At 55.7% G+C, this 12,345-nt stretch overlaps 1 protein-coding gene across 4 annotated transcripts in view; it reads left to right on the top strand.

The window, feature by feature from the left end:
* MPRIP (myosin phosphatase Rho interacting protein) overlaps positions 1-12,345 on the top strand; it is a 144,765-nt gene that overhangs the window by 88,162 nt on the left and 44,258 nt on the right. For 3 of the 4 annotated variants that reach the window (XM_050763379.1, XM_050763380.1, XM_050763378.1), the window contains exons 5-7: positions 1,616-1,700; positions 6,071-6,314; positions 7,771-7,930. In XM_050763379.1, coding sequence (XP_050619336.1) covers positions 1,616-1,700; positions 6,071-6,314; positions 7,771-7,930 — 489 coding nt within the window. Of the gene's footprint in view, positions 1-1,615; positions 1,701-6,070; positions 6,315-7,770; positions 8,285-12,345 lie in introns of all 4 variants that reach the window. The other variant, XM_050763377.1, reaches the window with a different exon arrangement.

Below are 12,345 nucleotides of genomic sequence, written 5' to 3'. Positions count from 1 at the left end.
CTGCTGGCTTTGCAGATAGTGACAGCCTCCTTTCTTGTTTTGGGGCCGTGGAGGAATGACCCACAGGACCTGTGGCTTGGGTCTCTGGCAATGCAGTTGTTTATTCATTCTCTTAGCAAATCGAGCATCACTGGCTGTGGGCTGAGCTGGGCTGAGAGTGGCCCTTCAGCTCTGTTGCTGTGGTTCCTTGCGTTAAGCCTGGCCTCTGCTGCCACCAGATGTCAACCGCACACCCATCCTGAGACTGTCTCAGAAGCCAGTGACTCTGACTGACCCTCCTTTTGTCTGTTCGTCTGTCCTTCCCTCCTTTCTTCATTTTCTCCTTCCCTCTCTTCCTTTCCTGCTTCCTCCCTCCTCCCCTCCCTCCTCCTCCCCATCCTCTTCCTCCCCATCCTCTTCCTCTCTTCCCTCCTCTATCCCTTTTTTCCTTCCCCTCCTTTCCCCTCCACCTCAAATTAAAGAAACACCTCTGGGCACAGAAGACTCGAGCCCTTCTTCTGCCCCAGGCTCAGTGTGCTGCTGGGTGCTGCGCCCGTGTGATCTCTAGCAGGGTGCAGCAGTACAGACCGCCCCCATCCCCAATCCTGGGCCCAGGCTGCCAGCAGGACCAGCATGGACCCTGGTGCTGGAAGACCTGGAGCAGTGTCTTCTGAGGCTCCTTCCACTCTGGAGAGGACACTAGGGCTGTCCTTGCACAACCAGGCCCAGGGCTGGAGCCGGGGCTTCAGAAGCAGGACCTACACTGCCCTCCGCTCCTCCCACCCCCGTCCTCCAGCCCCTACAGGACTCGCAGGCAGCTCTGGCAAGGCGACTGCTGTTAGTTCCTTTGTCTGTTGTAAAATTCTATATGGTGGAAGTAGTCGTCGTGCCATGATCCGATCTAGCTTCTGATTTCAGACATGAGAAGATTAAAGCTCCTAAGGGGCCAGGAGCTACCCAAGATTGTGGTGGGATGGAGGCAGAGCCAGATCCAGAGTCCTCCTGCTGGCAGTGCCTGCTCTTGCTGTACCCCTGGTGTCTATCCAGAGTGAACTTCCCACATACAAGCCCTGATGGGGTCCCTGGGCAGCTCTGCCCAGCCTTCCTCAAAGCCAGGGTGCCCAGCACCCTCCCTCTGCAGGGACTGTGGGAGTTCAGCTCTCCCCCGACTCTAGTCCCTCAAGAGGACCCGTTGTGGGAACTTGGCCAGCATAGCTCCTAGATTCTCGCCTCAGGGCCAGCACCTGCCTCTGTTGCCCTAAATGGCTCCCAGTCACAGCTCATCTGTGTTCTCGCCAAGCCCCCTCTGGGAGAGCAGTGTTAGGGCAAGTCCAGGCCCTGGAGACAGGGTCAGTAATGGAAGTTACATGTCCTGTGCTCTGAGGCCATGGCTAGGCCTGGCCTCTCTGCCAGCATGGAGTCTGTGTCATGTCCTGAGCCTGCTGTGGTTGTGGCAGGGTCATCGTCCAGACTTGCTCTGTGGGCGCTTCTAGCCCTAGCATAGCAGTCTGTCGCTGGGGACGATGCCCTGCTCTCCTTGGTGCCCAGAGACCTGGACTACCCTAGCAAGGGCCGGGGCTCCTAGTCCCCGAGTGCCAGGATCTTACCTGGTACTTGTCTCCTTTTCCCTTCCCAGGTGGCTGGAGATGCTCATGGTCTATCCCCGGACCAACAAGCAGAACCAGAAGAAGAAACGGAAAGTGGAGCCCCCCACACCACAGGTAGGCAGTGGGTTTGCCAGGTGACATCCCCTCAGTGGAGCCAGGGCTTGGGAAGAAGTGAGGGCTCTCTGGAGGTTAGAGGGTGAGGACGCAGTCAGGCCAGGGCTGAGGCGGTCACCACCTCTGCACATCCTTGCTGTGGGCTGCGGTCTGCAAGATCCTCACTGAGCCACAGGGGAACCACAACAGGGACAGGATGGCCTGCTAGTGTGCTCTGGGGCTGCCCAAGGGAAGTTTCCAGTCAGCCTGCAGTACACAGCTGTGACACTTCCCCTCGCTATCCTGCTGGCAGCTGGGGAGGGGCAGCACAGGCAGCCTGCAGCCACAGGCAAAAGGACTCTGCACCCACAGATGGCTCTGCAGGCAGCCGGATGGGGAGGAGAGTCCTGGAGTGGCATGGCCCCTGAGGAGCTCACAGGGGCCCTTGCTCCAGTTCCCATGTGACCTGAGCAGGGCGTGGCTGGCTGGGGTGGTCCCTCAAGGCCCAGTCCTTCCGCCCTTCCCCACAGGCCATGATCCTCCTTTTCTCCCTGGCCAGTGTGCAAGGCTCAGGGCATAGAAGGGTCCTACATTGCCTTACCACACTCCCCACGTTCCTGGGTCCGTGGGGAAATGAGATAACCTTTTTGAGCCTCAGTTAATCAACTTGCAAAGCGGGCCTGTTGCTGCCTAATCGCCAAGATTGTTGTGAGCATGAAAGGAAGTTTTGGACCTATTATGGGTTCTCAGTAAATGTAATTCCTTTGCCTCTGTACCATATGCTACTGTTCCCAAGTGCTTTGCCTTGTCCTGAGCCTCCTAGTCACCCTGAGAGAGAGCAGGGTGGGGATGGGAGTCCCTTGGGCATTACAAGGCCAGAGGCCCACAGAAGTTAAGAGAACCAGCCCACAGGCTGCAGAGGTCAGGGGGCATGCACTAGCCTGGGTCCCTTTCTCCTCTCAGCCCCTTGGGCTGCCCTTGGATGTACCTGCCCTGGGCTGCTGTATTGGCCCTCCTGCTGATGGAGTCAGCCTGGGCCACTCTCAGCCTATGGTCATCCACCCTCCATTCTGGGGTTGAGGGTGGGGGACACCCAAGCCAACATCCACTGGAAAGGAGATGTCGCTAGCAAGAAGCTGGCAAAAAATACAGAGTGGTTCCTGGGACTGAAAATGGAGCTCCCTGCTGGGGAACAGCAGTTGATACGTAAATCCCCCAAAGCTACCCGGTTTGAGAGAAACAAAAAAATCACAGGCAGAATAACAGCGTTTAGGGTTACGCTACGTTTCCATGGTAATGCCTTGGAAACAGTACAGAAGCAGAGTTCCTGCCTTCAATAAGGTAACTCCAAGTGCAGAGACCACTGTCAGCCCAGGCCAGGGAACTTGCTTGCTCTCCCTCCCCCATGACACCCAGCTCCCCAAAACAGCTACCCATGACCAAGCGTCAACTTTTTTGTTGGTAGAAGGAGCCACATGATCCCAGGGTGGGTAGATTACCCTCAGGTAGGTTCCCTGAGGGTCTCTTAGAGTCTGGAGCACAGCGTTCCTAGCCTGCACTCAGCCCCCTCCTGAGACAACCTTGTGGGGTCTCTCCTTTGTACCCCTTGGTCCCTAGAGCATCGCATTTGAGGCTGCTTGTTTCCAGAAGCTTTGAACTTTAATCAGGGGCCATCTCTTTGTCAAGTCAGTCTTGTGGGGTGACGTGGGGACCCTGCAGCGGAGCAGCAGGGACCATGGTTGAGATGGGGTCTTTGGGCAGGCCTCCCCTCTGCATGCAGCCTGATGCTAAAGGCATTCTCATGGCCTAGGGTGGGGCTGGGGGTAAACCTCACACCTGCAGAGCACCTGGAGAGGCGAAAGCCCGAGACTCTATACTTCTTTCTCCATGGCCCAGTGTAGGTCCAGGAGAGTTTCACATTGAACCAGTGGAGGGCTTGAAGTGGTGGCTGTCCGTTGTGCCCAATAAGAATCAGCTTCTGCCCTTGAGGAACTCAGGTGGGACCTTCTGGAAGGTTCTGCTTCCAGAAGTTGGGGCCAAGGATCACACTGCGGGAGCAGCAGACAGCCTTTCAGCTGAGGGCGGGAGTCTCAACAGAGTCTAGGGCTGGGAGAGGAGAAGGGCTTGGCCCCGACCAGTGTTTCCAAAGCCTGCAGCCTGAGAGGCATGGGCTCCAGGCAATAAAGGAGAAAGCCTGGAGCAGAAGGAAGTGATGACCCATGTAAGTGTGAAGGGCAGGAAGGATGGAGATGGATGGGAAGCCCAGAGCTATGTTTCCAGCCAGGTCTGCAGGCCCCGGGTCTCCACTCCTCTGGTGGAGCTGAAGGAGGCCCGCTGCTCCATCTCCCAGCCCACAAGGTTCTGCTTTTCTCCGGCTTTCTTCTGAGTTCAGTGTGAGCCCAGCCAGCACCACCGGGCCCACATGTGTGTCTCCTTCTTTAAGAATCCTGTTTTTTACTGGGGTGTCTACTGCCACCACCACCACTCCAAGTTAGAATTCTTCCTTCGTGTTGGTTGCCGTGCTCCGTGTTCCTGCTAGGGAAGTGGGGAGCCTTCTGAAACCCCTGCAGAGAGAGGCCCTGCTTGGCAAGCAAGACTGTAGAGCAACTTTGTTTTGGGGAAGCGCTACTGCCATGGTGGGCAGTTAGGGTGGTTCTGCATCCAGTACAGCTGCTGGTTTCCCATGGGTAAGCAGCCCAGGGCGCGGTGCTTGCTACAGGGACAGGCGGTCCTGGGGTGGCATACCCTTGGGTCATTGGAGCCATTGGGAAACTTCTCAGGAGAAACCTTCACTATTTGCTTCCGAGAAGCTGGCTTCTTCTGAGGGGAGCCTTCAGCCTGGGAGTCTGTCTGCTGGCAGCCCTAAGTTGAGTAGGTGGTCAGGTGTGCGTCCTGGGTCTGTGGGAACAGCCTCCCTGCCTTTATCCTGTCTGTGAGGCCTGGAATCCTTGCAAAAGTACCAACAGCTTTGGACCCAGAGCCCCACCCAAGACAGTGCCCCACCACTGGGTGAGACTGGATGTTTGGAGCCCAGCCAGGCTATTAATAAATAGTCTGGTGGTGATGCTGCATCTGCAAGTGTGCACACATGCAATAAAGAACCTGTGTCATCTGCAACCCTCTCCAAGGGCCTAAGCCAGAGAGGGACTAAGGTGGGTTTCTAAAAATGAGGCTTGGCCATCAGGATGGGAGTGGGAGGTGGGCACTTGTATATCATGCTCTTTTGCAAGAGAGCTGAGATGTGCTTCACTTTTGGAGAGGGGCCAAAGCCATCCTGTTGGCTGCCCTCTGGGCAGGGTTGTTGGGGCTCAGGATGTAACCTGGCACTGCAGAGCAGCTGGGGATCACAGCCCTGCTGTTGTCTGGATTCTGTGTTTGCAGAGTCGAGTTAAGGTTCTCTGCCCAGGGACTGGACTCTGCATCTGCCTAAATGCCTGCCCCACAGACACTTCTCCCTCGGAGCAATACCACTTTCACAACCTGGAGAGATTGGGGTTCGACACCTTTTCCATCTGGGCTACTGGCTTGTGCATGTGTGAGCTTGTGAGTGTGAGAGAGTGAGCATGTGCACATGAATGTGTATATGCATTTGTGAGTGTGTGCCTGTATGCAGATTCAAGTGGGGTGTTTGGTGTCTTTGTGTGTTCTGTCTGCTATAATAAAATACCACAGACTGGTCAGCTTATAAATAATAGAAATTTTTCTCACAGCAGGCTGGTTAGTCCAAGATTAAAGTGCTAGTACTTTGGGTATCTGGTGAGGGCCCCCTTGCTGGTCCTCACATGTTAGAAGGGGCAAGGCAGCTCTCTGAGGCCTCTTCTATGAAGGCACTGAACCTGTACATGAGGGCTCCACTCTCATGACCTAATCACCTCCTAAAGGCCCCACCTCCTGATACCATCACCTCAGGGTGATGTTGTGGGGAGACACATATATTGAAACCATAGCATTTAGTTTGCATCTGAAAACTCTTTCCTTCACATAGCGTCTGGACACTCCATTTTAGCCTCTTAGGAGCAAAAAGCAGATGGTGGGTAAGGCCTCAGGGCTGGCCCAGACTTGGGTGCTGTGAACTTGTTCTTGCGTTCACCGTAAGGAGCTACAGATGATGCTGGACCTGTCTCGAGGGCATGCTCTCTTTCCACACTCTGTTCTGTCTCGCCTTATTCGAGTCTTGAATGTCTAGGAATGACAGACTCCACATCTACTACTGTGGTCTCACTGTTAATGCCTGACCCACTGTTACGGGGCACTATCTGAAGATTCCAGGCCCCTGACATTGTATAGTTAGTTGGTCCTGGTGTTCCCTATAGCTGGGCAGCCAGGACATGTGACCCATCCTGAGCTGTGTGCTCCTGCACCTGCACAGACACCACTTTCTCCTTCTCCAGGAGCCTGGGCCTGCCAAGGTGGCTGTCACCAGCAGCAGCAGCAGCAGCAGCAACAGCAGCAGCAGCAGCAGCAGCATCCCCAGTGCTGAGAAAGTCCCCACCACCAAGTCCACACTCTGGCAGGAAGAAATGAGGGCTAAGGACCAGCCAGATGGCAGCAGCCTGAGTCCAGCTCAGAGTCCCAGCCAGAGCCAGCCTACTGCTGCCAGCTCCCTGCGGGAACCTGGGCTGGAGAGCAAAGAAGGTGAGCAGGGGCCAGGCTGGCCTGTATGCACTGGAACGGCCCTTCCTCCCATCAGAGCTGGCCTTGGGGATTCAGCCAAGGCCTGTAGCGCCCAGTCACAAGCCCTGGACCTCCATTCCCTTTGTCCATCAGCCCTGTGGGGAGCATCTAGCCTGGTATGGACTGAGATTCCTGGGCTCCAGTCTTGGCCTTGCCCCTTCTAGCTCTTAAATTCCATCTTTAAAGGAGGAAGACAGCTCCTGTTCTCTCAGCCCCAGTTGCTTGTCAGGAGAATCAAAAACGTTTTGCAGCAGGGTCTGTGGATGGGAAGGCCTCTGTCACTGCACCATCGTGTTTCTGTGTGCATCCTGCCCCAGGAAGCAGCAGTCAGTTTCATCCCTCACCATCTGCATTCTGCCTGGGCCCCTGGCAGAAGGAGGGGAAGGGGTGCTGGGGAGGCAGCAGTTGGCATCCTCGTGCCCTATCTTTTAGCACTTTGAAATTGCCTGAGCAGGAGTAGGGCTTCCATCTTTGCCTCTCTTGTTCCCAGGCTCTAGAGGGCTTTGTAAGACACAGGCTGGGTTTTCCCATCTGTATTTTGTCTAGATTGTTAAAAGTAAGTGAGCAGCTGGGGCCAGCCCAGCTCACTCTGGCTGCATGTTTTACATGCACTCTGGGTAGAAGGTGTCTCAGTCTTCCTCTCAGGCCTATCCATGTCAAAAATCTGTTCACTGTCTCCCTTCTGTAGAAGTCCCCTGCCCCTTCCCACCCCCAGAATACACTAAAAGACTGAAGGGGCTGGGCATGGTGGCTCACGCCTGTAATCCCAGCACTTTGGGAGGCTGAGGCAGGTGGACCACCTGAGGTCAGGAGTTTGAGACCAGCCTGGCCAACATATTGAAATCCCATCTCTGCTAAAAATACAAAAATTAGCCAGGCGTGGTGGTGCATGCTTGTAGTCTTAGCTACTTGGGAGGCTAAGGCAGGAGAATCACTTGAGCCCAGGAGGCAGAGGTTACAGTGAGCTGAGATCGCACCACTGCACTCCAGTCTGGCGACAGAGCGAGATTCCGTCTCAAAAAAAAAAAAAAAAAAGACTAAAGGGCTTGTTGACTGTCAGCTTCCCCCTTGATGTTGGTGAGAAGCAGTTGGTGGTGGTTGTCTTGTGTCCTGAGGTACAGTTTTGCTCTTCCAACCAAGCCCCCAGACCAGAAGTGCAGGGCCTGCCTGCCAGTCTGGCTGAGAGGCAGCCAGCTGCAGGGGAGAGATGGATGAGAGAAAAAAGCATTCACGGAATATTGCATTCCCATCCATGGTTCTTTCCATCTGACTGTGCCCTTGAGTGGGCTGTGCTGGACGTTAGAGATGGAAAGTAGAGAAGGCCCCTGCTTGGATCCTACATGGACTTTTAAAAAAAGTCCTCAAAGCAAAGCTGCCAGCAGGCTGAGTGCGTCCCGTCCCTCCCACTGTCTTCCAGAGGAGAGCGCCATGAGTAGTGACCGCATGGACTGTGGCCGCAAAGTCCGGGTGGAGAGCGGCTACTTCTCCCTGGAGAAGACCAAACAGGACTTGAAGGCCGAGGAGCAACAGCTGCCCCCGCCGCTCTCCCCTCCCAGCCCCAGCACCCCCAACCACAGGTACAGTTGCCCCGAGTCGCCCTCCCGGGAGCTCGGTGGTCCTCTTCCTTCCCCAGGTCCTCGACTCCCCCACCGAATGGTCTGCAGCATCTCCCTCGGCTCCCTGGATGTGGCCAGCCAGCCACCTGCCTACGTGGACTCTGGCAGCACTAGGGGGCGGGGGACAGAGAGACTGGGGAGCACCTTTGCCTTTAAAGCCAGCAGGCAGTATGCCACCCTGGCCGACGTCCCTAAGGCCATCAGGATCAGCCACCGAGAAGCCTTCCAGGTGGAGAGAAGGCGGCTGGAGCGTAGAACTCGGGCCCGGAGCCCTGGCAGGGAGGAGGTGGCCCGTCTGTTTGGCAACGAGCGGAGGTAAGGAGCAGGTTAGAGGGCTGAACACCCAGGCCCACACACCATGCACTTCCACCCACGCATATACACTCACACTGTTTCTCTCACATACAGTCCCCAAGCCTCCCTTGTGAGGGGAGCGTGCTTTCTGTTCAGAGCATAGGGGGATTTTCCCTCTGGGCCCAGAACTCAGCTCTTGTAGCCAAATGCAGAATTTCTGACCATCAGAGGTCGAGGCCAAGAATAGCAGTTTTCACATCAGTGCCTCCTAGGACTGGGGCCTTAAGGTTCCCTGGTGGGTTCTCAGCTGCCTGGTTCTTGTAGGGCTGGATCTTATCCTCCTGGGCCATTTCTGTTCTCTGAAGTGGCATGGAGGCAGGGAGACCCTAAAGCTACATGTGGTGACAGAGGCGCTCCTCACCCTGTCAGTCCCAGGGTGGGCAAAGGGTATTGAGAGAGGTTCAGAGGCAGACAGTTGTGCCCAGGAAGATGGGGGCAGCACTGGTTCATCTCTCAAGGACATGCTCCCTGGGGAGCTTCCTGCTCACCCAGGAAGCCTGAGGCAACCTGTGAAGCAGCCGAGCACCCAACAGCATTGCTTTTGCCCTCCAGGGGAGCATTGCTTTTTGCCCTGTAAGACTTTGATTGGCTGGAGAGAGACAGAGTTTGGACATCTGGACCTAGGGCAGGGACCAAGGGGCACAGGTGCAGAACTTGACTGCTGCCTAAGAAGAGGCGGGCCCATGCCCTGCCATGCCCTTCTCCAGAGTTTCCTGGAGAACTAGAGAAAGAACTGGATGCCATCTGAGGCCTCGAAGCCCAGATCCAGACCCAAGTGCCCAAGCACACCTTCAATCAGGTTTGCACCGCTGCATCTATAAACTCAGGCTTTGCCTTGACACCAGGGTTCCTCAGCCTGGTTTATGGATAGACTTCTGGAGGTCCATGATGACCTGCCCCCTCAATAAAACATTTTCACAGTATTCTTCCCAGAAGAGGATTAAGGTTAGGCACTCTTCTGGGAAGAAAACCCGTAGTTTTCATTAGGTTCCCAAGGTTCACTGTCCAGAAAATAGGTTCAAACCATAGTTCTGGAAGTCTTCTCAGAGTGTCCTCCCTTCCCCAACCACAACCTCGAGCTCAGTTAGAGACACTACTGGAAGGGACAGGTGAAGGCAGCCATGAGCTCCCGTGCCTTGAAGGGCAGGTGGAGGGAAGTGTTTTTTACCTTCTGCCCCCTTTGCTTCCGAACACCCACCATTGCTGACAGCCCACCCACTCTTCCAAACATCCCAGATGAAAAGGACCTGTGAGCCTGCAGGTTAGTCTCCAGGATAAGGAAGTGTCTCCCAGAGATGCTGCTCTTGAGAGGAAAATGACACATTGACTTCCTAGGGAAAGGAAGGGCAGCCAAGTGGTTCCCAGCCCCTGCCCAGTGCCCTGGGGTGCTCTGCTAAGCACGTGGCTGCCTTAACATTTCATAGTAGCCTGATGAGGACCTGTTACTACCACCCCGGTTATAGACGTGAACACTGAGGCTCGGGAGTAAGTGTCTTCTCACAGTGGATAGCTGGTGCAGATCCCAGTGGGGCCTCAGCTGGGAAGTCCCTGTTCCCATCCTGTGACCCAGGACTGATGCCAAGGGTGCTCTTTTAAGCAATTAAGAAAATATATAAGTAAAGGGTTTTGCTAGAGAGAGGAGGAGGCCAGTGGGTGGGCAGGGGAGGCTTCATGCTGGCTGGCAAGCAGGCTGTGTGTCGTGGTGGCTCCAGAGCAGGATCGGCCACGTCCTGGTTTAGCGCCAGACCACAGAATTAGCATTCAGCACACCTGCTTGGCTTGGCTTCTTCTCAGAGAGACTCCTTTTGAACTCGTTCTTGTCTCCTGTCGCCTGGGACAGGTGCAGTCTCGGGGGCTTTGTACTCTGCATGCACTGCCACACGGATGGGTTTTCACCTGGTGCTGGCCCCACCCTCCGCCAGTTCTGCATACTAATACTGCAGCATCCCTTTCTCCTGACCCTGGTGACATCTGATTGGCTGCTGTCGCTTTCCGAGGCCTGCTCACTAGATCCCTAGTAGCCCACCCTGTGCTTGGTTGGATTCCTGTCCCCTAGTTGATTAGAGCAGAATCCCCAAATTGGCAAGAGATTGGCCACACCTTCCTGGAATGGCAGCCACAACAGGTGTTCCCAGGAGCCAGACTGCTGGGACTATGGGGTTGGTTTTTTGACAAGCCACAGTCATCTAGGCAGGCCTATCTGAACCTGACTGGCTCTGGGCTTCGATGTGTCTATTCCTCTGACGTCCAGAGTGTTTCTTGGATAGTCACCTCTGGCTGTTGAGTGGGGGAAGCTGTGGTCCTGGTTGGCCTGCTGGTGACTGGCAGCAAGGCCAGCTCCCCATGCAGCCCTAACCCCTCTACCCTCAGCACAGCACATAGTGTCCTGGGAACCCTGGAGCTGCAGGGTGCAGGCCCCGTTTTCTCTGCTGACCAGTAAGGTGCTTGCTGTCCCACCTCCAGTGCTTCCAGGGCACCAAGTAATAACTTTCCGCCTCGCCCAGTAGATCAAGGCAGCCGGTGCCTGAGCCTGTGGTCTTACAGGATCTCCCCAGGCCCCCATGCAGTGCAACTGTAGCAAGTGCCTTTCCTTTTCTCCACCATGACTCCTCTGTCTGGATCCCCACAATACCACGGCATGTGATTTGCATGGGGTTCAAGCCCAGCAGCTCCTCACTGCTTTCCTGGGGCTTTCTAGGCCCCAGTATTGGGCAGAGGAGCCCTCCTCCGGGAAGTGGCGGCACTGAAGCCTGTTGGTGAGCCTTGAATCTCACCAAGATCCCACCACAATGGCTCAAGTGTGGTGGACGCCTGGCCTGCACTTACCAAGCTTTCCCTGGGTGCCCGGGAACTCCAGCAGCTTCCTTAGCTTCCTGCTCTCACAATGCCGTGGCCTCTCCTGCTCCCCTACCCCAGCGCCTGCCTCTGCTGCCGGTTCTGGCAGGCTGGCACGGCACAGGCTTCTTTCCTGAGGAGGACACTTTGTGTCTAAGCACAGGGAGGAAGGGGAGCTGAGGAAGACACTTTGTGTCTAAGCACAGGGAGGAAGCAGAGCCCGGGGCCCTCCTCTCTGAGGTGAAGACATCTTAGGCGGCTGGTTTTCCCTCGCCCTCCCTGAGAAGCACCTGGCCTCTTGGGGGAGGTGGGGTCTCAGGAATTGATCTAGTTTCCTCTTTTCCTTGTGGAGATAATTAGGCTTCCAGGCTTGGAAGCCCTTCACCCACTTCCTCTGGGTTCTTATCCTTGTCCAGAGCACTAGTGACACCCTCCCAGCCAGGTAACTTAGGTGTCCCTAGGAGAACAGGCCCGGCACCGTGAGCTGAGCCTCAGCAGGCATGTCCCCCACCTCTGACCCCACCAGGGTGACTTCTTGCAGCTGGAGGACAATCATGGTCTCTCTCCCTCTTCAGTGATTATGTTGGGTTTTTGCTTCTTTAATTCTTTGAATAATTTTGGTTCACCATTATTTGATTTGAAAAAGCAGTGCTTTTCCGTGTATTCATTTCCCAGCCTTGTTTTCTTTCAGGTCTTGCCTCTGCGCTCTCCTGCTGTGCCGCTGGGTGGCGCTGCGCCTCCTCCACCCGCTTCGCCCCCATCTCAGCTCCGTCTCCAGCCGTAGACAGCCTGAGGAGGCCGCCAGCCCTCTCACATGAAATCAGCCTGCTTTGTTTTTGTTTTAATTTGGTCTTTGATTCCTTTTACTGTTGGCAGAAACAATGTTAATTCCTGGGCCTCTTTCTTGCTAAATTTTGGGGTGGGGGCTTCACTGTGATCATGAGGGATGCAATGAGAATGGAGGCCGCCCTCTGAGGTGGTGGTTGCCTTTTGATCATGTCTGTGGCTCAGGAGAGGCTGCTGGGTGCCAAGCTGTGTGAATGCCGAGTGGGTCAACACCACAGAGCCTGCGGGGCCTCCAGCGCGGGGCAGAGGGCAGGGGCAAGCGCAGGCCTGGTGGGAGGGAGGGCCGTGGAGGGGCGCAGGCGGAGCTCGGGTTGGCTGAGCACGTGTCTAGACAACCTCGG

The sequence above is a fragment of the Macaca thibetana genome, chromosome 16 (genome assembly GCF_024542745.1).
Source record: "Macaca thibetana thibetana isolate TM-01 chromosome 16, ASM2454274v1, whole genome shotgun sequence".
Taxonomy (NCBI): domain Eukaryota; kingdom Metazoa; phylum Chordata; class Mammalia; order Primates; family Cercopithecidae; genus Macaca; species Macaca thibetana.
Note: the sequence above shows the minus strand (reverse complement) of the source record. Positions and strands in the feature narration are given on the sequence as shown.